General features: G+C 45.4%; 1 protein-coding gene across 1 annotated transcript in view; it reads right to left on the bottom strand.

Moving 5' to 3' along the window:
• Window positions 1–538: 538 nt before the first annotated feature.
• LOC143354441 (uncharacterized) overlaps window positions 539–26,331 on the bottom strand; it is a 139,694-nt gene continuing 113,901 nt past the window's right edge. The window contains exons 4-7 of the mRNA XM_076788523.1: window positions 8,470–8,757; window positions 4,386–7,481; window positions 2,255–2,598; window positions 539–1,437 (exon numbers count right to left, since the gene is read on the bottom strand). Of these exons, the coding sequence (XP_076644638.1) occupies window positions 895–1,437; window positions 2,255–2,598; window positions 4,386–7,481; window positions 8,470–8,757 (4,271 nt within the window). The 3' untranslated portion in view covers window positions 539–894. The remainder of the gene's footprint in view (window positions 1,438–2,254; window positions 2,599–4,385; window positions 7,482–8,469; window positions 8,758–26,331) is intronic.

Raw genomic sequence — 26,331 nt, 5'->3', positions numbered from 1 at the left:
GTTTACCGGCGTGCCGATCGATTCTTTCGACTTTTAACCCCCCCTCCCTCCCCCCGTTTTCATTCCCTCTCTCTCGGACTACCGATTACGAGTAAACTGTAATATTGCTTGCGCAGCCTCGTGGGAGGAAGGGAACAGATAAGTACACCGGTCGTGTTATCCGGCTGGGTGTTCAGGAGCGATGACGGTTGAACGTCATTAAGTCGCGGCAGTTTTTCGTCCCGTGCGCCATCATATATACAAAAAATCCCCCGCGTTACATAGAATACGAACGTCGAAACGATGAACTGGAAGAGAGCGTGGCGGGCAGGGGTCTCAGGAGAGCGAGGTGTAAAATTGTAAGGGGGACGAGAGAGAACGGTCGTTAAAAAATCAGTCTTCGTAGGAGAGATTCGAATGTTCCAAAAATGGGGTCGCTCGCGTCGTTGTTCGGTTCTCGTGGCTGGTCGGAGGGTCCTCGGTAAAAGTCTACGGTCAATCAGGCGATCATTCGTCGAACGTCTCGAGTGCGCCCACTCGACGGATCGCTTGTCCCTACTGTGAATGAGCAATAACACGCTCCAGTTTTTCCCCTAGCAAAAACTAGCGCGCGACGGTGGCGACATCTTCGGGCGACGTTGCCGCGTCTCTCGCCGCGTCGTTGCCAGGTCTCTCGTCCCGTGAATTTTGGCACTTGTCTTAATCGAACGCTCGGAGACGGCCAGCCTCGAATCGTCCTAGCTACTTCAACAAACGGAAAAAACAGTCCTTTTATCGGGAGCGACACGCGTCACCGATCCTGGCCAGGTTGGATCATTCTCCCATAGGCTAGCCGAAGATCCCCTCGCAATTGGGGACGCTGTTCATCTCGATGCCGCAGCGATCAGTCTCTTTGCGGAACTCCTTCGGCCTATGCTACGAGTTCAGAGGCGTGGTGCCGATGTTGCTGATGAAGCTCGGACAGGCGTTGTCCGCCCTGTCACCGCTCTGCAGCGAGAAATGCCTGTAGGACATGTACGCCTGCGGGTTCGAGGACAGCGGCTGGTCCCGTTTCTCCGTCGATCGCTGCTTCTTCATCTTCATGTAGCCCAGCACGGAGATCAGCACCACGAACACCACGAACCCCATGCAGCTGCCCACTATCAGACCCAGCCGCCTCGTCAGGATCGTCGCCCAGCCTCCTCTGTCGCTCAGTGTGCCGTCCCCCACGATGGAGTCTGGGGCGTCCAGGGTTCTGACCTCTGTACACCGGCCGGTCCTAGAGTTGGCCATCCGGGGCAGGGGCGAGCCCTCGATCACGTCGTCGTGGGACTCGTTCGATTGCCAGGCACCGATGTCCTCCGGGATTGGCGTGCTCCAGCTACCCAGACCCAGCACGCAAATCAGGTACATCGTGTCCGACGCCAGCTTCGTCAGCTTCACCGAACGATCCTTCGGGTCGAGCCTCGTCCATCGAACCTGCGAACCAATCGATAGTCCGAGTCAATGGAAAATGTCGACGGACAACTACGGCTATAAGGTCTGGCTAATGTTTTTCCGGGTCAGTTCTTTTGCGAATGTTAACGATCATTATTTGGTGAACACACGTTTTATCGTCGACGGATCTACGTTCCCGAACGTACGTTTGTTTATGGAAATTTATTTTTGCGTATTCCGAGCATTTCTCGTCTGTTTCGTCTTTAACGAGCGGCTCCGCTGCGGCCGTTATAATACAAATAATGATGATACGTATATTTGATATCGCTTCGGAAAAACATTGCCTTTAGGCAATAATGTGTTGCCAAAGAACATGCTTTCTGCGGTTGTGTTGTCGATTTTATAATGCGCTATCCACCTAGTGGGGTACCTTAAGTGTTGCTATTATTAATATAGTGTTTTATAAATTGTTCACACAAGGACGCGAAGCTATAAATTAGAAATGTACTCGTTCAAACGTATAATAGTTTATAAGATGGCTGACTACTAAATAAAAGTTACAATAAGGTACGTTCACCCTTTCATAAAGTTCAAATGAATCAAGAAATTCAAATGAAAGCAAGAAATTCTAGCGTCTATCCTGATTTTCTAAGAACAACTGAGAGCCTAATTCAGACCCGTCAGCAAAAAGAATGGAACCAGGGGGTTGCATGGCTAGCGTCGTTAGGGTGTTAATCATCGTAATGCGCTTCAGGTGGACAAACCGGTGGTCACGAGGCTATGGTCGAGATCTGTAGTAACGAACTAACGATGATCTAAGGTCGAGCGTTGGTTCATACTTTCATTAGGGGTTACCCACCTGGTCGACAGTGCCCAGAGAGTGATAGGCCACCTGGTAACCGTATAGCCCGGAGTGGTTTCTGCTTTGCCAGGAGACGAGGACGGAGAACGGCTGGATGTCTTGGATCGCGAGCTTCAGCACAAGCGGGGTCGAGCAGAAAGCGTGCGGATCGAGATCGACGAAAACCTGACCTCGAAGCTCCTGCGGTTGATCGCATCTTAGCAGGCCACCCTCGACATTCTCGACCCCGACGCCGTTTCTTCGGCGACCACGGCCACCACCCACTCCGCTAACTAGCTTCTGATGGTCTCTCAACCATTCCCAGAGTTCTTGCGACTCGCAGTCGCAGTGCAACGGATTCTCTGCGAACAAGGGCCGAATCGGTCCGCTTACACCTTGCTCTGCTCTTTAACACGCTAAGACTCCTAAATCCAACATCGCACTTGCGATTCTGTTCTGGTGGATTTTACTACTGAATTTTCCTGCTCGTATGCAAGAAGCTTGAGAAAATAATAATTAGAAAGCTTGAAAAATTATTTTTAAGATTTGCTGAATGTGTTTTGTTATAGTGCTTCTTATGTTACCTTACCAATAGAGCTTATTTGATAATTTTCCCACTAGAATAATGTACAGTGATTTCTCTATATATGTCGCCAAGGCCTGGAAGATAAACGTCGCGGAATTATCCCCACTACCGCTGGGTATACCCGTGAGGGGCCGCGGGGCTCGAGAGGCCTCGGAAACCGAGGAGTGTAAACATAACACGGCTGGGTACGTCTCCTGCACGATACAAGACCCGTGTTGTTGACATATATCGAGAAGTCACTGTAATTGTCAGAACGTAAATGTTCGCGCAGACATCAATTGTGTACGAACTAATTTCCTGTCGAATTGGAGTCGAGAAGAAGTGTCCGCATTATTCTCAAAATTAGCATTCGCGGTGGATCAGGTTAGGATTCGACAACGGTGCCGTGTCAGAGGTACTTTGTACTTCCGCGACGAAGACGCGCAGCGTCGGCTAATAAATTGGCAAAGGAATCGAGGATATCAGTTTGAAGCGGTGCAAAACGCAGCGAAAAGGGGGACAGGGCGGTTTGATTGATGCAGTATCAATGTTTCATTGCGCGGCTTTTATTCAAGGGGCACGCGAGCCAGAGAGAATAACAGTATACGTATCGGAGCTATCGATCCAAATGGAGTTACTACTGCTGGAAATCCAATCATATCGCTGGTCACGTACAATCGTCCCGAATCGATACTCAACATCGGGACAATCAAACACGCTCCGCCATTCCGTCTCATCCTCTCTCTCCCTCTCCCTTCCAACCCTCTCTCTCTCACCGCTCTCAAGTCTACAAACTAGCCCCCACCCCCCATCCTCGGACGGAAGCGTAACTCCAGGCCAGCAGCTGCTGCTCCTAATCGGCCCTAAAAGATTTTCAAATTTAATGGAAACCATGCAGGAACCCGTCCTCGCACCGTTTCGACGTATTTTCCGACGAAACAGACTCGTGACAGCGGTACAATGTACGAACATCGCGCAGCACGTTCGTGCTAAACGCCCTGGCAGCTGGATTCCGGATTTTCCACCATTCCGGCAGTTTTTAATCAAACATTCGCCGCTGAAACTGCTGGCATAATGATTGTGTGCGCTGTAAAAATTGAAGTATTTTACTCAATGAGACAGATCCTGACTCATGGTTGAAATTGTTTCCATTTTGCTAGCTTTTTAGCTGAGCTTAGGATAATTTCGTTCGGCTACACTACCCACCAAAAATTTGGGTACATGTACCAATGTGTGAAATATCCTTAATTTTTTTTTTTTTGTTATTAATATAATTCGAATGCTCTATTTCTGTTCATTTGTCACAAATTGTCAAAATAACGGTTATTGTACGTAGGGGGTACAATTAGATTTTTATCTGGTTTTAGGTGGAATTATCAATGGAGCTCTCGATTCCAATTTCAGTGAACTACTTCGTACACAATTAGTGTCTCCATGACCATATACATTCTGTTAATTACATTATTCTAGTGGAGAAAATTGGAATACATGTTTGACCGAATCTAATAATTTATAAATTCGATCGAATTAAATAAGATCTCGAAATTTAGCTACTCTCCCCTAAAATCACCCCTAAATACTTACCTTCGGCGCGCAGGCTCCGTATCTGGGTCTCCAGGGGTCGAAAGACATTCAGCGGCAGGTTCTCCAGATAATTCCTGCTGAGGTCAAGCACGCGCAACTTCTTCAGGGACTTGAACGCGTCGCTGAAGATCGCCTTGATAAAATTACCGTACAGGTGCAGCTCCACCAGGCTGACCAGGTTCTTGAACGTAACCTTGTCGACGATGCCAATCTGATTGTACGACAGATCCAGAATCTGCAGGGACTTGAGATCTGGAGGGAACTCCTCGAGCTCCTTCAAGCGGTTATGCGTCAGATTTAGAATCCTGAGTTGCGTCATGCCTTGGAGCCTCTCCTTCGGCAAGCTGTTCTCCAGACTGTTCATTCCTAGATGCAGGGTCAGCAGGTTGGGCAGGTCCCTGAAGGCACTTGGCGAGACCCTAACGATTTTGTTCTGGTCCAGATACAGGTGCAACAGGGCTGGGAAAGCCTCGAAGTCCTGGGACGTGACGATGCTCAGATTTGTCCCGGAGATATGAACCTCTTGCAAGATAGGGTACGTGTCGCCCGAAGGAGGATCTCGGATTCTCTTCAACGGGTTCTTGGTCAGGTACAGCCAGGTCAGACTGGGAAGATTCTTGCCTGACAATCCGACAGCCGGGATCTGTCTGAACTTGTTCTCGGACAGGTCCACCCTGCGCAGCATGGACGAGTGAACGAAGAAGTTCGCCGGCAGGGCGTTCAGGTTGTTGTGGCTGAGATCCACGGACACCAGACGCGAGAGATTGGCCATGGCGAAGCCGGACATCTTCTCGATGCGATTGTGGCTCAGGTCCAGCTCCTTCAGGTACTCCAGACTGGCGAAACTGGCCACGTCCACGTTCGCGATCTCGTTATTCGACAACGTGAGGATCTCCAGATTGAGAGCGTTGGACAGTGCCGCGTAGGAGATGTTCTGGAACTTGTTGTGGTCCATCCTGATCTCCCTCAGCGACTTCAGCCTGTAGAATATCTCCGGAGGTAGGGTCCTCAGCCGATTTCTGGTGAGATTCACCTTCACCAGGTACAAGTTCAGCAGGAAGATGTCCTTGGGCAGCTGGACGATCTGAGCGTCGTCCAGCAGAAGCTCCTGCAGCGACAGCAGCCCTTCCAGACTGTTCTCCGTGATCTCGCTGAAGTTGTTGCCGGACGCTGCCAGCTTGCGAAGTCCAGAAATAGACAAAGCCCGCAACGCGGAGGCTGTGAGCAGATTGTCGTCCAGATTGAGGTCGGTTAAGTTGCTCAGGCCGCGGAAAGCGCCGCTCTCTATGATCTTGATAGAACAGTTCTTCAGGTTCAGAATCCTGATGGGCAGGCCCTCCTGGAAGATCGAGTTCTGCAGGACTGTCAGGTGATTGTTAGCCAGATCGAGTACTCTCAGCTTCTTGAGAGCGGTCAGAGCGTAGGGGTCTAGCCTCTCCAGCCCGTTGTCCTGGAGATAGAGCTCCTCCAGCTCGTGCAGCTCGGAGAATGTCTTGGCGGTGATGTGGCTGAGCTTGTTCATGCTGAGCTCGAGGTACTTGAGCGCCTGCATCGGCTGGAAAGCGCCGTCCTCTATCCTGGAGATGGTGTTGTTGGTCAAGTACAGTCGTTCTACCAGCAGCAGGTCTCTGAACAAAGGTGCCTGGAGGTAGGTCAGTCTGTTGTGCCCTAGCCACATGATCCTGACAGAAGCTTGACCCCTCAGGGAATCGTTGTGCAACACGGCTAAGCCGTTGCTGTCCAGCTGGATGGACACCAGGGAGCTTCCTCCGGAAGAAGACTCCGAGCCGGATAGCTGGAAGACGTCCCCCAGCATCGTCAGCTGGTTGCCTTGGAGGTTAACGTGTTGGAGGTTGTTCAGGGTCTTTAGGGCGCCGGTCTCCATGTTCGTGATCGCGTTGTTCTGCAGGTGAAGCTCCAACAAGGACGGCAGCGGTGAGAACACCCCGCGTTTCACCTCGCTGATGCGATTGTCCTGCAACCTTAGCTCCCTCAGCTGTTGCAGCTTGGCGAAGGTGTCGGGTTCCAGATGGCGGATCTTGTTGCCGTCCAGAGACAACGAGGTCAGGTTTACGCAGTGCTCGAGGAACTCCTTGGGCACCTTCTCGATGTAATTGTTGCTGAGGTGCAACTGCGCCAGCTGCGTCAGGCTAGCCAGGCCCTTCCCGTCGATTCTTCTGATAGCGTTCTGCTGCAGATCGACGACTGCCAGGCTCCCGCTGTCGATGAACGCTTCGCTCGGGATCTCGAGGATGTTGTTCTCGGCTAAGTAGAGTTCACGTAGCTTCGGCAGCCTGGCGAACACACCGCCGATGTTGTGGATGTGGTTGTGGCTGAGCTCGATGTTGCTCAGACGTTTGTTCGTCCTGAACGTCGCCACGTCCAGGAACACGATCTTGTTCCGGCTGAGGTCGATGTACTCTAGATCCTTCAGGGAGATGAACGCGTCCTTGTGAATGGTCTCGATTGAATTATAATAAACGAACAGCGTTTGCAAAACCGGGCAGGGTCTGAAGCAATCCTCGGGCAGCTTCTCGAAGTTGTTGCTGCTCAGGTCCAGTATCGTCAACGACCTCAGCTGGCTGTACTTGTCGTCCGGCAGCTCTGAAATCTCGTTCCAGGCTAGGGTGAGCAAACTCAGGCTTTCTAGCCTTCGCAGAGGTGTCATGGGGAACATGCTCAGCTTGTTCTCGGCCAGGTTCAAGTCGCTCAACGTTTTCTCCAAGCCGGCGAACGCGTACTCGGAGATCGTCGATATCTGGTTGCCTTTCAGGGTCAGCTTCAGCAGTTTCAGACCGTAGAAGCAGTAGGACGTCAGCTCCTGTATCAGATTCGCCTCGAGGTCCAAGCCGGCCAACATCGGTAGGTTCGCCAACGACATCTGCGGCACTTCGGGCAGCCGGCCGGACACCAACGCCAACGATTCCAAACTGTAGTTCAGATTGCGGAACGCGTTCTCGTTTATCTCGCGCAACGACGAGTGCGAGATCTGCAGGTGTCTGATCTGAGAGTCCGGCGGGAAGCAACTGTCTTTCAATATCTCCACGGTCTTGTCCAGCTCGTAAACGTTCAACGACTGCACCATCGTGCCCGCTCCTGGAAAACGGTCGTAAAGGCACCAGCCATTAATTTCATTAAGCCACGATAACGCGGAGTTTCGATTTCGCTGCGTCGACCCGCGGCCAGACGAATCACGTCGTCTGCTTTACGGCCGGCATAAAACATAATGCATTCCACGGAGAAGCTTTCTTAATGCTAACCACGACGTACGATTTCGGACGATTGCATCGTGATCCCCCTAAGAGTGGACGCCGATAGAACCGTGCCGTGGGCTTTGATTGAAAATTGAGTGCTGCTCGAAAATACGGGATCACAGAACGGCACGCTTGTGCCTGCCATTTTCGAATCGCTTCTTTGGAATTTCTTAGATCTGGACTGCGTTTCCGGCAGTAATTTTAACCAGAATTTGAACTGAATTTCTAGTTGCAGAATCAGTGATCGACCGACACGTTAGGCGAAACGTGGGTGGACACGCTAAAACGACAATTTTTATTCTTATTTTCACTTTTATTACAATTACTAGATTACTTGATCTCGTTTAATTTTTCAGAGCTGACAGTATATGTATTAAGTAATACATTATAATTCTACAATGTCAACGGAATACAGTGATTTCTCTATATATGTCGCCAAGGCCTGGATGATAAACGTCGCGGAATTATCCCCACTACCGTGAGGGGGCACGAAGCTCGAGAGGTTTCGGCAAACATAACACGGCTCGGGTATGTCTCCTGGACGATACACTACGCTTGCAGGACCCGTGTTGTTGACATATATCGGGAATTCACTGTACTAACTGACATAAAAGAGGGAGAAGCATTGATTTTTACCCTCAAGACCCGACAACTGTGAATTTTGAGGATTGATTTAGGTCTGACCGAAATTATGCCAAGGACGGTTCGTTTGTATGAAGAACAGATTGGAACAGGGGTAGGCGGCCAGTATGTGTCGCGCGAGATGGAAAAGTGCGTTCGGTATGACCGCAGCGTTACGTCGGCCGCGTTGCATCGCCGGTTGCACTCACCGCCTGTGCTTATGACTCGTTGCAGCGTGGTCCTCAGGGTCTCTTCCGTGGCGCCAGCGCATTCTAGGAAAAGACCGTTCTCGAAATTGTAACAGGGACAGCCGGGAATGGTCTCCGGGGGCGGGCACTCGGCTATCTGAGCAACGGCGAAATTCTGTATCAGTAGAATCTGCAGGATCAGCCGGAGGGCGTGTTGCGTCGCGACGCGGGACCGTCTCCTCCATCGTTCCGGCGTCATCGTTGCTCCGCGTTCGTTATCCGTGCCCCTCGTGTCGCTGCGACACGACCCTGCAACAAAACAACGCAGATGAAAATTCGTTAGTCGTGCGAACGACGAAATTTTTCGCCTCCGAGCATCGCTCGTGTTTTTCAACGCGGTCGTCTAGGCTACAGCACCAGTCAAATAACAGTACTGCCCCGATATACAGTAAGTCACATAATCGATGGCACACGCTTTAAATCAGAATAAACTTTTTTTAAATGGACCAGACTTCGGATTTTCTGCTCAAGCTGGATTAGTTTGTACTAGACGATGTGCAATGAAAATTTTGGAAAAATTGACTTATCTCAGTTTCTTTGGGACAAATTAAAAGATTCAACAGTTTCCATTATTTCCCGTAAGGCTACTGTTATTGAAACGTACGATAAACATCTACGTGTTATTGAATCAAATTATTTGTTAACAGAAATTAAACACTGATGTTTGGAGGACCGTGACAAATATTATTAAGGTGTGCTCGATATGTTTGCAAGATAATATTGAACGTTTATTGACGCAGGAAATAAATATTCTTAAATACACTTGAATGGAGGGTCTGTTGATCGTTCTGAACGAGTGAAACGAATTTCGAGAGATTTCGGATAAAAATACAGCTGTGCAAGCGGCAATATTGGACACTGTTCGTTTGGAAAGGAGAATATGGCAAACGTTGTCCGTTTTAAAAATGTTAATGGAGACTATGCCGGAAATAAATATTGCCAAATACGTTTGGACGAAGGATCTGTTTATCGTACTGAACGAACGAAACAAAGTCAACCGAGGGTTTCTGGATAAAAATACAGCGGCCATATTGCGCACGGCTCACGACGAAGGAAAATATGGCGAACAGAAGTGCTGTTTTTCCAATATAATTCCAGCGCGATGGAAGAGTTAATGGAGACATTTCCGAGAACACAGCAGAAGAAAAATTTTCATGAATGAAATATCCTACGAAAATAGCCGGCGCAAGAATGCGATGCCGCCTCGCGTGCATCCGTGAGCACGCGCGGGCATATTTTCCTTTAATAGAACGTCCAAATGAAAAATTCTGCATTTTAATTTGTATTTAATTACGCAACGCGGTCCGGGGGTGTATTTTTTCGTGACAGAAAAAGAAAGAGAGCTCGGGCCAGGGGGTTGGCCGCATTCAATTATCGCGATCGATGCGACGATTCAAACGGTAATGAACCTGTCCCCGTAAGAAGAGCACTGTCTAGTTCTTTTAAAGTATTTTCCTTTTTCTTCTCTACCGCCCCCACCCCCCCTTCCGCCCATTCTCATCCTCCGTTCGCTTCATTCTTATCTGCCTTCGTTATCGTCATCGAAGCGGGAAATATTAAGGAGAGCCGAGGAAACTGTCATTACGATGTCCTGGGCTCTCAGTCTTTTAATTATAACGAGCCGAAACGCCGTCGAAACGCAGCTGCGATTTAATAATCTTCCTGTTATCTTAATGATAACGTCAATCCTTATCTGTCCCCTTGCATCATCGGCGAATCTCGGAGACAACGCTCCACTTTCGTCGTGCTGCTCTTGCGAAAATTAAGAAGTTATTCCCGTCCATAGTGTCGCTTTGCAGTGCTCCTTTCGCATTTTCTGTTTAAGAAGTGGGACACTATTCTGTGTAGATTTTTTTGCACATACATTTACTAGAACTTCGAGTATAGGACATATTTCTTTCAAGCCAAAATACTTGAAACTGCGCTAACTTGTCTTTTTCTAATTTCACATACATAAAAGCACCTGCGTCTATTATTCTATAAATTGTCTTCAATTTCGGATTTTTTTTTAAGGAATCGAAATGCTATTTCGCAAAGATTTTTTGCACATATCTTCACTACTACTTCGACCACATGACATATTTTTCTCAACCCGAAATATTAAAAATCGAACGAGCTGCGCTACCTTGTCCAGAAAACTGAAAAATTGTCTTTAATTTCGCAATTTTTAAGAAGAAATTGAAATAATGTCTCGCACAGATTTTTCGCACACATAGTTGCTATTGCCCGGAGCACATAATATGTTTTTCTCAACACGAAGTATTTAAAATTATGCAAGCTACACGCTTCCGAACGCAGAGGGCTAAATGTACTCGCGCGAGGAGCGGATAATTAAAGGGGCCGTGGAAGGGGAGCGTAGCGTTCCAACTTATTAGTGATTATAATGTGTGCGAGAGGGGGTGGGGGTAAGTGGCTGATATTTTCAGCTGTCGCGTTGCGCTTTAGCCTCCCCTAATTAAAACGTTAATTAGTCGACGGTCGTCGGGGATCGGCTACGTTGCCGGAAGAGAACGGGGGAGACTGGCTGCGTTGTTTTAACACGCGTTTCCGGTCGCCGAACGGGCAGCACCGATCCGCTGCTAATAATTTCGCAAGGAAACATCCTATCAAGAGGATCAGTTAAATAGTCACCCGCGGCGACGCTGTCGATGATTCCAGCTCCGAGCTCCCGTCTGCGCGGCGTCCGGCTTTCATATACCGGAAACGCGCGATTCACTATGCTCGCGTTCCTCGGTTCTTTGTCGTTCGACGCCATTACCATCCGTTCTGCTCGATCTCCTTATACTCGTCTCTGCTGCGTACAGTGTTCTACACACTAGGTTGTTCCAAATGATTTTTTCTCTTTAATTTTCTCAATACTTTCAGGCAATTTCTTCGTTAATATTTTCCTAAGTTTCCTAGATCTTATAAAGAAAACATTGACCCTTAAACAATATGAGATACTTCAATTATTTGTCAAAGTCTGTGCTATAATCTCGATTTAGGATGCTCGCAGGTACAATATAAATTTTTTTTTACTCAGAAATGAACTAGATTGATCAGATACTACAGGGCGAGGGGTTGATAATAATAATTCCGGTTGAACGCAGGCAATGTTCGGGGGTAGTTTCTTCTGCGTCGGCGTGCGCAGAGAAATTGCCAAGAATACGGCTAACGCGAAAAAGGATTGTTTCGGGCGGATTTCCTCCGACTGTCACAAAGGTTCGCGAAACGTTGTCCGCGTTTCGCGGATCAGGTAGCAGATGTAGATGGCCGAGCGCTGTTAACGGCTCGCATAAATAGCGACCTTCCGGCGTGCAGCGTGCCCGGGTACACCCGGGGTTTCCGTGCGAGACACATTCTGAATACAGCGATTTCCTGCAATAACAATCGCGGAATTATGTATGCCGGCTGCGTTGGTCGCGGATTCGAGCCTCGGCGAACTGCATCTGCTGCACCGTGTCGGCCGGATCATCGTTAGGCCGAGCAGAGCTGCGCGACGCGTCCCGGGTGCATCCGCAAAACCTTTCCAGACGCGAACAGGAACATGCTCGTGGAACGAACGTGCCAGTGGCCTGGCAATCTTATAATTCGATTACGTTTGCAAGAAAAAGTGCAATACATCCCGTTCTCACAGGATTTCAATTTAACACCAATCGAAGAAAGAAATGAATCTTATACGCGAATTGTTTGATTTAATACGATCGACTTTAACTTGAAAAAAAGAAAAATTAATTATTCTGTATCCCATGAATTTATTTTGTATTAATAGGCAATATTAACAACAATGCTAACCCCTTGCACTACGATTTGCAACATTGGTATATAACGACAAGAATGAAACAGAATTTTGTTTCGAAAATTAATAACATATGAAATTGGAAGCTTCTGTTCGCACTTGCAGTGCGAGGGGATAACACTGAATTCGTTCCACCAATTAACCTAATTAATAAGTTGAAAGACACTTTATCTCGGGGCTCCTTGGGGTTCCTCATATAAAATCATATGAAAATAGATCTACAGTATCACTTTCGGAGCTGTATCAAAAGGATTAATAATTTTTGTAAAAATTTTCTGCGGGTTTTAACAACATTCTCTCTGGTGAAACATCGCTAACAACGAATCGAGACATCGGATACCACCGATAACGTGTTCCACCCTCAATGTTCGCGAATTCCGCGTTCGGTCGGCGAGGAAGTTTAAGATAATTGTGAGTCGAAACTTACTAATTGGTAACTTCAGGCTCGAAGGTGTTTGTTAGTTGGATCAGACCGTAATGTACCTGTTAATAAGTTTAATCTCTTCCGTTGCCGATTAAGAAACTTGTGTCTTAGAGCAGCCTGAGCTACTATTAATAAGTTTCCGGGAACTCCGTAATGTTCGCGAGCGCCACGCTGTAAAACACGCCAAAAAGGGATGGTTGCGGGGGTGGTAAACGGGTAGAAGGGGGGAGGGGGCGGAGGACAGTGACGCGACAAATTCTCCGCAATCTCCATAGCGTGTACCGCATTTTCGACACGCCGCCAACCCCTAACCACTTAGCGAGCTAAATGGCCTACCCGTGTTCCGCGTAGGTACCTGCGGTCGAAATGCAGAAACCGGTGGCCAGGCGAAACTTTTTCGCGAAAAACGCCCATTTCGCGGTCTAGCCAGCGGCCACCATCGCGAATTTCTTATCCGGCGACTGGCAACCAAAGCCCTACGATTTTAATCGGCCCTTCGGAACCTAGGACTGCGTGTTAACGATCTGAGAAGAAACTTGGCGTTTAGGAATTTTTTTTAAAGAAATGCATTGAGTTTCTTTTTAAACGAGTACAGTCTTTGAAAGTACATATATTTTACTGCTTACAGTAATTTTTCTGCTGTGACATTTTAGAAAATTACTGGGTCCAAGGTTTTTTCCTAACCCCCTTGAAAAGAAGGGAAGTAAAAAATTGTAAGCTTATCAAGTTATTCATTTCTGCAGCGATTCATGAGCGACTTCGCTTGAAAGTTCTCGTTTGAAGGTATTTATTTCTTCAGCAAGCTGGTTCCATTTAACAGGGGTGGTTTTTCGAGGAAAAATTATTTATCGTTCCTTATACCCTCAGATTACTTTTAAATTCGCTTCGCAGGACGGTAAATAATTTTACAGAATTTTTATAGAGGTTCAGGCACCCTTTGGTTAAAAAGTTAAGAAGTTTGAAGTGTACCTTCCGGATGAAGTTGATAGTCTAATGAGTCGCTACAGAAATTAATAACTTGACAATGCTGTCGGTCTGGGGATTTAAACGAGGTTTTTAAATCCCGAGGATTTTAAACTATTCAATTTTCGTGTCATCGTGGGCTTGCCAAATAGAACGATATTGCACAATTTTGAAGGCAGAGGCATACAATTTCGAAGGCGACTCGAAAAGTCGCTTTTTAGATTACTTCGGCGCATCTCGCGCGAAGTCGACGCGTAAGGGGTAATCGTTCAAGTTAACAGACATCTATTACAGCGGACACGTTACCTCCATTTTCCGGGGGTCTGTTATAACTCCACGAATTCCCTATGCGAATTATATTCTATTCCGCGGCCGGCGTTTTTCGGTGCGGTATGCGTACAGGTCCCCGGGCAAAGGTGAACGACGCTGTAATCCCATAAAAGTCGACGTCGCGAGAACACGGCCCCCTTTTTGTTTCCTTTCCCTCTCTCTCTCTCTCTCTCCCTCTCCCCCTCCCCCTTTTTTCTTTGCATGCCACCACGAATGGCCCACAAAGCGGTACAACTCTGTTACAATGTTCCCCGCAGCGGGGTTGTGCCTGCAACGGGTGGAAAAAGTTGATACGGAAGAAGAACTTGCGTCATTTTTACGAGTAGGATCTTACGACCAGGTGTGCGTAGCCGTAGCGAAACACACGGTCGATGTAACCTGACGTTTCTCTATTTTCTGCCCGAATACTGAAGCATCTTTGCAGTATGTTTCTGTAGTTGTCGAACTGTCGACGTTAATACACGTTGATGACAAAAACGTACTTCCTTAGGATAAATTTTCTTTGTCAAGCTCGTAAAACCTACGAGGAATGAAAATTATGTGTGTCACCAGCTGTTGAATCGTGTGTATATTTTATCGGAATATGCAGAATAAATGTGGGTTAAACTTCACCTTCTCGGACCAAAAGTTTTCAACTTGTTTTTGTACAATTCTGTAGATCTTGGCGAGAAAATGCGAAAAATCGAAGTTTCAACGCGAGGAAGTCACTGGACTATAAAAGATTATGAAATAATCGCCGGTAGATGTATTAAGATGGCTGACTGGTCTTGGATTATTGACTGGAACAGTTAACCCTTAGGACTCGAATGGCAAAATATTTTCTACATTATTAAATTTGTTTGTATTTAATAAATCACTAAACACATCAGTATTGTACGAGCAAATTGCACCATTTTTGTATGTGTAACACGAAGAAGAATAAATAGAAGGAAAAAATTCTAGATCGGAAGAAATGTTTCTTTTCTGGAGTTAAAATAGCGTCGAGTGCAAAGGGTTAACCCGGTTGTAAATAAGGTGCGTCATCTGTGGATTAAACGAGACAGCTGTTCGATTCAAAAGCTGAAGCAAAATCCGAAACAGTGTGGACCACCCAGTGGATCGGTCGATCGAGAGGAGTCCACGGACACCAATCGCCATTACGTTCTTCCTTCGCCCCATCGTTTTCCCGGATAAAAACGATACGGTGCCCGGTTAAATGGTTCCGGCGCGTTCTCTCCCCCTCCCCCCTCTCTTCTCTTCCAGCTTGGTCGAATCGAAATCGCGCGGCGGTGGCCGGAGTCTTCCATTGTTTCCCAATATTTTCCAGTCCATTCAATCGCGTTCACGCCTTCATTTTTGACCCGAGGCGGGCTTTAATCCGCTCGCCACAGTTCGTCAAAACTCCGAATAATGCGCCCCGTAAGATCGAGGGCTCGCACAATGCCCTACCAGTTCCCGATTGAAAATTTCCAACGCAGCGCCGATGAATGCCCGTCAGCCGGATGCACGAGCTGTCACGCGACGAATCGACATCCACCCCCGCAAAACGCAAGCGGAAAACGCGAGCGGAGAACGCGAGCCGTATTCCCTACACGCGATCCGAGCCAGTGTGTAAACCATGCTCGGATGATTTTCTGTTTACCAACGGCCGAACGTTCCGTCCTCTCTTTTTCCCTTTCTGTCGGTCTCTCTCTCTCTCTCTCTCTCTCTCTCTCTCTCTCTCTCTCTCTCTTTCTCTCTTTTCGAGGATGCGGAGCGAAGGGGGGTCAGGTTCGGCCGATTAAAGTCCGATTTCGCTTGGGGATTCGAGAAACGTTTTCAATTTGAACATTAATCTTCGTACGATTGGCCGCCGACCGAGTCGACGCGCCGCATCGTTTCGATCCCCGCTTCGGTGCCTTTTCGTGCACCGTGTTTTCCGCGTTTTCTGAATTCCCCCCGGTTATTGATAGACACAATACCACCCCCGCCCTCCCACATGGAAAATGGAAACTGCGATCGCCGCGCGAGAAACTCGCTTCCGAATGAAGCTATTGTTTCGGTTTTTGCGCGAACACGTGTTAGACAAGCTTTCGAAATATTGAGAGATGTCTATTTGGGGGTTGTTTTGTTCGCTCGTCGGGTTATTGGATTCTTTCGGGGCTGTATGCGAGAGCGTAATTTTGAGATAGAATTTGACACCCATTTTTGCGGTTCTCGAATTCTTTGGATTCCCCAAGTATTTTTGAGCTTTTTATTTTCGTAGCGGCAAGTCCACGGTTATTTTGGAACTGTTTCAATACTTCGTGAGACGTTTCACTGAATGCTTACGTTATTGCGATTTTCAAAAAGAATTTGACACCCCTTTTGATCGGTTTCGTAATTGTTTGGATTCCCCAAGTATTTTTGAGTTTTTTATTTTCGTAACGGTAGGTCCACGGTTATTTTGGAATTAATTAAACACTTCGTGAGACATTTCATTGAATGCCTTTGTTATTGCTTGGATTGCAATTTTGAGATTTTGACACCCTTTTGGTTTACTTTGTAATTACTTGGATTATTTGTTTTAAATATATGTTTTTCAGTTACTTTAATGGTGAATCCTTTGTTTAATATTCCTTCATGAGTTCTTGAACAATTTCAATTGATTTATAATTGTTCACGGATCAGTACCTATCGCTAAAACCAATTTCCCCGAGCAAACGAAAAATCTTTAAACATTTTATGCTTTCGCACGTCAAACAAAATTACCTCTGTCTTCCACATTTTAGCCACAGCGAGAGACTGAGAGACAGTCACATTCCAGCTGATTTATAATTGTGCACGGACCGGATATCTTCTATAACGAGGTCCCACGACAAAACCGTGAAAAAAATCGTGGAAAAGCGTTCCCCGCGTTTCGCGTCGCTCCGCACACCTCAAGTTCGGAACAATTTGGCTCGTTCTGGTTTTGCTGCGTCGGGCTTGCGCGGATGTTGTCGTCCAAACAATGCCGCGCTATATGAAACAATACTTTTATCTGATATTCGTTTTGTCGGCCACAATCAGCGTGGGCGAGTTTGTCTCAATGAAAAAAGACAAGAACGCGGGACGAGCGTATTGAATCGAACGCGACGAAGACGTTGAAACGCCACCGGCGGAAAAAAACGCGTTCCTCCTGTCCTCTCCTCTCCTCTCCTCTCTCTCTCTCTCAGAAAAAGTGTTTGCGCGGGGCATTACTTCCGGTGGAAATGGCTTTTCGCTTGAATGCCAGCGTGTACGTTGTCTCACAATTTATTGATCTGTCTTCGAAATTTCAGACGCGCAATAAAACCGACGTTTTCTCGTTTGCGAGCTCGCCGCCCGCTTTCAAGCACGCAGCTTCCGCTTCCGAGAGAAATTCTGCGCATTCTTTCCTTCATTCTGCACATTTAAAAACGCCCACGCGACGCGTGACGAAATTTATTTCAGCTCCGAGCACTAAGCGCGCGATGGCTTTCCTTGGACGAGATTTTCTGGTGCTGGCTGCGATAATTTAGCTGTCCGATGAGGCTAAATTGTTGCGTCACGCGCATACGTTGAGGCTGGATGTTTGCAATAACGATCAGGAGATTGCGGATCTTTATGCAAAATAAAAATGCACCGGTTTCTTTTTTCAAATAGTTTACTAAGTCGAAACTGTCAATACTCGCGAATTGTTTCATTTTATATTTATACCAGCTGATTTTTACCATAAATGCATAAACTAATCTCGTACGATTTGTACTTATTGCACGTGCAATATGTTTAAGTATGTAAGCATTTTTATCTGCGGTTTTCGTTACTGGACGGATTTTGCAATTTGTATCGATGTACGATTATTTATTGTTATTTTTATCACGAATCGTTATTGATATTGATATAGTCACGTTCGCGAAAAGAAATTAATTGAATAACGACATTCCTGAACATGCTGTTGTTCCTAGTGTCTGGTTTAAATATTGATATAACTCATTTTTACCCGGTGTGCACAGCAATTAGAGCACGCTGCTCGAAATGCACTCTGTTAAGTGAGAATGAGTATTTATTTAATGTCGTGTTTGACCGTGTAATTTATCATTCGATGAGCACGCTAATATTTATTTATACGATTTTAAGAGCAACCCATTGGCAACGCAGCAATTTTATCTCGTCGGCAATTTAGCGTAAATAAATTATGCAATTAGCGAATAATATTAACGCCATACTTGAATTAATGATGCAACTCTTCCATCTACAAAACAACACACTCGAGTTATTGATTTGCAACGATCGATGAAACTTTCAGAATGTATATAATTGACACTGACCTACAGAACGTAGTTTTTAAATTTTCAATATTGGTCCGCACAAAGAAGTACAAAACAACGTTTAGTATTTTCTCTGCAATTCCTACTAATTGCAAATACGATGAAAAAAGGGTTGACCTTTTGGCCTTGAAATTCAAGACCAATTTTACCGCAACTTTCTTAACACTGGGTCTACAGAGCACTAAAAGTGAGTATTTTACATCACTTTATAAAAATAAGAAGAATCCCAGTTTTTAGCTATTTTTTAAATAATATATACCTGAAGAAATAAATTTGTTAAGTAATTCCACGAGCAGATGGATCTTCACAATCTCAATAATTTTGACGGGTCTCGTAAACCCAGTGTTAAAAAAATTATATTGCAACTATGACAGTTGTTATGCATAATTGCTTTACACCCTGTACATTACACTCGAAGATTGTAACGTTACCTCTTGATCGAAACGCTTCGTAACATTTATTTCGTGTGCAACAACCTAATAATTTTGAGGTCGGAGTTTCCCTCCGGAGCGGGGACGTGTAAATCGGGGGCGATTGTCGTTTGCGAGGCTCGTCAACGTAGTTTATTAATTTTCCAGGCGTGCAGGCCGTGCAGGTGGGAATTGGACAACTTAACAAGGTTTTTACGGGCGCGCGATGCCTATTGCATCGCGAGCCGCTCGTCGTAAACTCCGCATAATTCCCGGGATACCGCCGTCCTATGCACGCGATATGCAGATAGAATGGTATCGTAAAACCGCAGCCAACGTTCGTGATACGTCTTTCCTTTTACAAGGCATTTCATGAATGATTCTTTATCCCCTGCCCTACGTCCCGCTGTGCACTCCACTTCTTTTTATCGCGAGCTGGATGTTCTTTCATCGCAATACTTATATCGCTGCAAGATAGCTCGCGGCTGGCAACAATCCGTGCTCCCGTGGGGGGTTTAATCGGTAGATTAATCGGTAATTGATTAACGTCTTGCTTGAAAATTCACGCCCGTTACCTGCTGCTAAGTACCGTAGGCTAACTAATTTCTCTTCGGTTACGTCGGAATTCTATGTGTTCGCGCAGAATGTTATATTACAAATTCAATTAGAGTCCTAATGGGGAAAATAAATATTGCACAGGGGAACAATAACGACTCATTTAGCGGAACATACCATTCGGGTCTGGATGCTTGGAGGCAATTGGTTTCCGTTTAACGGTGTTGTAGTTCTGTGTGTTTGAATAAAATTATGAAATTGTGCAACTGTGCTGGTTCGATTAAAGATTGATACACTGTATTGTCAAGTGGAACAACAATGTTGTGCTCATTTGAAAATCATGTTCTCCGTTTGCAGATATTGTGGAATACTTTGGTTTCGTTTTGAGGGCGCAGCTTGATAAGGAGGTCAAAAGTGCCACCAAATCGAATCGAATTCGTATTAGGTCATTCGATAGCTTATCCAAACAAAATACTTCGTGCCAATTTTCAGCCCTATATGTCGATATGGGGGGGGGTAGTAATGGGGTGACAAAGAAAATCAGGTTTTCTGGTCATTTCTCTCAACCTCATTGATTAAAAATTCTGAAAAAATTCGTAGATGTGCATACTAGTAGCTGAAATATGGCTGAATTTTTTCAGAATTTTCAATTGAAGAGGATAAGAGAAATGATGGAAAAACTAGATTTTCTTTGCCACCAAGTTTGTGAGCACTTTTGACCTCCCTAAAGGGCTACACCCTTTCATTGTAGGTATACAGAAACAAATACTTGCTTGATCCACAAGAGGTAACAAGTAGACATTGTGAACATTAGCAGATTGAATAATATAGATATTTACTGTTCTTGAAAATTATATTCCATTGAATATATAAACACTAGCAAGTAATGAACTACATTTTCATTTATACCTCGTTACACTCAATCGGAGCAGAAAGCTTTTGTTTCAAAAATCCGTAACCCGTTAACGAGGATAGGTCGACATTCGCCGCGTTCCAGTGAAATCCAGTGGCCCTAATTAAACCTAACCGTGAAAATTTGCAAAACCGGGACACCGCGTGGAAATGGCGGATAGGTGACGAGCGGGTTAAAGCAGAGCAGTCGAGCGAATCCCGAGAAGTTCGCCACACGCGCTGTAAACGATCAATCCTCTTACGAGGGATGCAATCGGACGTATCCCGTTAAAGGGAAACATTGGATTAGGTAAAAGCTTAAGCTCCGGGGAACGACCGGTTGCCCCGAACAATCTCGTCTGTTTCGTTTTCCCCCTCCGTTTCATCGTGACTTCCCTTTTTTCTGCTCGCCGCATCCCAGAGATCGACAAACCTGCACAGCATTCGGAAAAGTCGTCAATCAACAAGGCGATATATTTAACATTAACGCTCCATCATCCGGTCCGGTTAAACTTTCCCTGAGACCCCCAGTTTCCAAAATAAATTTAAAAATGACCGACAACCCTCCACTAAACGCGTCTTCAAACTTTGTTTAAACATATTCTAGTGTTAATAATAATGTTATTAAAAGATATATCGTATTTAGAAGAGTCCACAGAATTGCCATACCAACATAGCGGCGCCCTTACTTGTCAAGAACGCTGAAAATTGAACATATATAACTTTTGAACTAGTGGTCTCCTAGGATTGAAACTTGGATTTTCAGCATTTTCACGCAAAAATCTACAGGATTAAATTGAAAAAAGTTAAAAATTTCTGGTTTCCTGAGGTGAAGTCTAGCCTGGAATTGTTCTACATTAATATTATTCGTATACGTTTCTCTGTTAAGGCGCAAGAAATTCTTAAATTCTTAAGTATAAAGTTGGCAGAAGTGTAGTAAGAGGAAATACTATAAATTTCATTGCAGCGAACGATCGTTTCGCCGCGCACCGCAGTGGCGTCTCCTCCAATGGCGTCGGAGCAACCAGCTTGGTATTCGGCGAGAGGCTCTCGTCGGGATCTCGAATTCTGGCGCGGATATTGCATCTCGGTGCATCGGCTTTTAACCGGTTTACCTTGTTCTCGTGGAAGGTCGAAAGTCACCGGCCTGCAGACCCCCGAAGGAGCTTCCAATTTCCGCCTATCCTCTTTCAAACGTTCTCGCGACTGCCGAACGATCCCTGCGAGTGAATTCGAGCCTCGGCTCTCTCGGATTATCCAGAAACCCTTCTCGAAACGGGGACAAGAATTCGAGACCCCGGATCCACGGTTACGATCAGCCCTGTTCCCGGGCTTTTTAGAGGATCCCGCGACCCCTTTCGATATCGCGATCCTACGATCCTAGGCTACCACGAAAAAGGAACGGCTACGATATCGCGAGCAGATCATTTCGACGATGAGACGACTCCGGGAGAATTTGGAACGAGTGTTTGGTTCGTTGGACCCGGGACAAAGGTCTGAGACTTCTTCCTGGCCATTCAGTGATCTGCTGCTAGCGTGTTTGCTTCGAAGACTTCGTCGTTGTCTTCGAGAGAATTTTTGGAGACCTCTGTGTCCGCAGAGTGATTTTAATTTATGCTTTCTGGAGGTCAGTTGGAGAAAGTAAATGCAATAGGTTGCTTGATTAAAATTGTTTGCATGCGTTAATGATTTTATATTAATGTTGCTCAAATTTTTATTTTTTAAGATACTTTTGATTATTTTAAGTTACCCTTAAATTTCAAGTCAATTGGCTCATTTTCTTGTTCTCTCTATTATCAATTGACTCTGCAATTCTTCTCAGGACGTATGATTTTATTTGAGACGCTTTTATTTTATGCATCGTGCACGATTTAAAAGTATTCCTCTCAAACTTGAGTACAAGAAAATAATTCTCCTCACATGTGCATGACAATTTTTTTTTAAGTTCAGACTCGATCAAGTAGTTCCATAATGCATTTTAGTAATTTTCTTCTCGAGAATATCTTCTTTTTTTCTTCTTGATTCTGCATCGATTGCAGGATGTAGAAACGCGCAAGGAAGTTCTTCTTTACTTCAGGTATTTCAATACATTGAAAATAATACATTGGCAATCTTAAATCTTCTGTAATGTAATCGAGAATGAAGAAGAATAAGGATCAAGTTCGATTGTTCTTGCTTTACGTATTAGTAACCAAGAATTTCCAGCAAGATTTCAAGAGTTTTAATTTAACAATAAAAAATAAAAACGCATGTTTTATTGATAGTCTACTATTGCCGAAATTGAAGGAGAGATTAATGAAAATTGTGAGCAGTCTCGCTGGCTGTTGATCGTGCTTAAGGGTCAAATTTTTGCAATATTCCCACCATTTTAAATTTCATTTACTCAATTTTATCGTAATCACATAAAACCCCGGGTCTACCGAATACGGTAGTGCTCACTTGAACAAATCAATTTAATTTAGAAGAAGTTCTGCTTGTTGGTGAAAAATCGGTCATTTCACAGCAGCCTAACAATCTCGAAAGCGCACGGACAGTTCGAAAAAGCGGAATTGTGAAATTGCACAATTCATCGGGCGCAGGTCAGAGTGCGCCGGACGTGTTTACGCGTCCGTGGCATCGTGTTAATTAACTTTTCGACAGGGCAAAGTGTCACTGCCGATCGGATTGATAGAGTTATCGATGCCTAGGGACAAGTAGAGCGTGAGCGAGGAGAGAAAAATCGCGCTCTAACCTGGAATAGCGATTCAAGGAGATTCGAGGGGAGGAGGGACGTCTGGCCAGGAATGGAATTGAACCCGTGAACTCTAATTATAAAAGCGTCGATAATAACATTATACCGGCCGGATTTCCGATAGCGCCGCCTGGCACGGATTAACGAAGCTATGGAAACGATGCCCATCGCCGATGGAGACGGTTAATTAAAAATAATACTCTCTCCGCCTCTTGCGTGCACTTTTATTAGCGAATGGAGCAGTCGCGCACCGCGCCTTTCGACCAACCAGAAGTAATCCGCGGATCGATACGAAATGCATTAAAATATTATTCGAACTCGGACTCTGGAACGCGCTGCAAAAGTGCAGAAAGTGTCCCCTATATGAATCTAAGATTAACAATTGAGCGTATCTCGACAAAGGTACGTTCTTAAGAAACGTTTTTAAGTGATACAGTGTTCACTCAGATATACGAAATATTTTCTCCGATACCTTCAAGTATGCGTCCCAAAAATGTGCTTTCTTGAATGAGGCGATTCCTGAGGTCATTTGAAATAACTTTTTCCTTTGCGAAAATCCTCTCCGTCGCTTTGTTAACGAGTTATTAACGAAAAACGTGGACCAATCAGAGCGTGGCAACGTATCCCCGCCCGGCGACAGGCCCCGCTGGGCGTGGCGTTGGCATTGGCCGAGCCGGAGTCCGTCTACTGCAGCCGCGCTCTGATTGGTCCGTGTATTTCGTCAATAACTCCTAAACAAAGTCGCGGAGAACATTTTCGCGAAGGAAAAAGTTGTTTAAAATGACCTCAGGAATCACCCCCTCCAAGGGAGTACAATATTTTTGGAAAATCCTGTATAATTTTAAACTAAATAATTTTGTTGGGGTCACGAGAGACCCCAGTATATCAGTTAAGGGTTAACAAAGATTTATTCAATAAAACAAAAATCGAGAAGTAAACTCTTTGCGGACGAACGTCAGCTTCGAGATAGTAAAAATTATTCTCGAATCGAGTATAAATTTGCAACCAAGCTACCTTCGAGTAACCTGATTTCTACCCGTCCATAAAAATAACGACGTGGATTAAAATCACGGGCATAATCGTTCCAACAACAAAAATATTTCCCACCACAAAAAAGGGGGATAAACGAGATTCGAAAGTCATATTTGGCATTGAGTTTATCAGTTGAAACACATGTATGTATGAAACACGTGTAATCCGTGATAAGCGGCTTGCAATAGCAGCCGATTTAAATGTGTACGTCATTTTTTGGTTAGTTATACCAGGATTAATTAACAAGCCTGATAAGCTTATCGCCTCGCTAAACCGTTCTACTAAATAAAGGACTGTTTACCGGGATCAGTCCGGTGGCGGTAAATTCATAAGAAAAATCTAATTAATTGCATCATCTCCGAGGAAGAGGCTGTAACTGGTCGACAAAATGGCGGATTATAAAACGGTTGATAAATAGAAAGAACGAGAAGTTTCTGCTGCAGGGGACGGAGTTCTAGCAAGATTTCTCAAGTTGAAAGTAATGTATTGAGTTATTTAAAGTTTTCGCAGTATCCGGGAGCTCTCTCTCTCTCTCTCTCTCTCTCTCTCTAATTTAAACGCGGAACAACAGAGAAATTTCGTGAGGATCCTCGCCAGCGGTCCGGGCCACGGGGTTGCAATTAGATCCCGAAAACGGCTAGCAAGCAAATAAATTCGCAACCTTTCGCCGTGTCAAGGCTACGCTGCTACCAACGGTTCTTGTTTTCCGTGCATTGTCTCCGCATTCCTGCCCGTATCCCGTTTATCTGGGGAAACGCGCGGAAATGGCTTGTTAATCCTGAGAAAACCGCCCTGTCGCGCTTCTGTCGTCGTCGCAGCCCTAATACATTCCCCCCGAAGAGGTCGGCCCTTTTCCAAATTGAAACGCGGGGATAGGGAAGAGCTGCTCGCGAAATGGCGAGCAGAAATAAGTCCCCAATCTTGCACCGAGACGCCGCGCCGCGCCGCGCCGCGCTGTCTCCCTTTAAGAAAAATTGATCGCCGCCGTTTTACCGCCGCTTCCACGGTCAGTTTGCATTCGCAGATCCCCGAGAAAAATGCGTCTGAATCTCCTTAAACGCTCGCTCGGACGTACAGTGGATCACTCGGAGGCTCACCCGATTTTTTCGCTTGGCAGTTCACAGTGAAAATGCTGGCAAATGCATGAAATCCGAGGTCTACTTATAACTGTTGATCGAATATCTATAATAGAAATAATATATAATAGAAATACTTATATATAGTGGAAATTCTGTTTATGAATTTTTAAAAATATATTCTGAAAGACAGACTTGGGCAGCTACATCTCTGCTATCTGATCATCACACTACAAGGTACACCTACTAAATTCGAGTGCAATTTATTACATTCTATATCCAATTTACTGCGAAGGCAATTTATTACGCATTCGTTTCACGTCCAATTTACTACAATTAGTAAAAAAGTAAAACAATCAAAATCATCGATTTTAATCTCCATCAGAGCCGTTCCCATTTGAATTGCAATTCATTAGAGCGTCCTTCTGCTTTTGTATTTGTAGCACCCTTCTCTGCAATTTTATTATTAGTCTACAAGCTGTACCACCTACATTCGAGTGCGATTTATTACATTTTATATCCAATTTACGACAATATATTTAACTGAAAATTTACCAGAATTTAGTACAATTAGTAAACTTTTGCTACGATTTACTGGAACAGCAAGGTAGATGCAAAATCGTCAACGTCATCGTCATGTTCAATCTTCACCAAATTCCTCCCCAAAAATTCGTCACGTTACACGAGCCTACTTCACACGTTCCGGCAACGTGTTCGCGCAGAAGCTGACACAATTCCCCATCGAAAATTCGCGAAGCTACGACGCGGTGTTAATAGCAGGTACCGAACCGCTTTGTAGGTGCGGTAGATTGCAGCCTAGAACCGAGACGGTGCATCGGGCGACGAAGTTTAAACACCTGCCGGGGAAGATTGAGCTCGGCCGAGGAGCCGTAAATCTCGTCGCGCGAAGTAATGCGTGTTAAACAAACCGGAAACGCGTAGGTAACTGGCTGTATAAATTAGTAGCGGTCCCCGAAACTTTTCCGTTCGAGGATCATAATGGTCGACGACGCGGGGGTGGGGTGGGGGGTGAAGTTCCCTAATAAATTAGGGGCTGGGTGCGCCCGTAAATAAGATGCAACGAGGCTTTACCGCGGAACAATCGGCCCCTGGAAACGCAAACGATTTATTAGGGGTACCCATAAGTAATCAATTATTTGCAAAGAATTCGTTTTGCCTTCGGTTCTGTACCGATCGTTGAAGAGGAAACGCGTATTCTTTTACAGGTTTCGGTAAAGCAGCCTGTCTTCAAAATATTCTAAACAGTATAATTTGTTTTCACAACCCTGTAATAAAATGGCGGCGTCCGTACCTTCCGAGGATCGTATTCGTCATTGCATACTTCTCCATTTTCATGCGGGATTTAAT

Source organism: Halictus rubicundus, chromosome 5 (genome assembly GCF_050948215.1).
Source record: "Halictus rubicundus isolate RS-2024b chromosome 5, iyHalRubi1_principal, whole genome shotgun sequence".
NCBI classification, from domain to species: Eukaryota; Metazoa; Arthropoda; class Insecta; order Hymenoptera; family Halictidae; genus Halictus; species Halictus rubicundus.
This window is presented reverse-complemented; position numbering and strand designations above follow the sequence as displayed.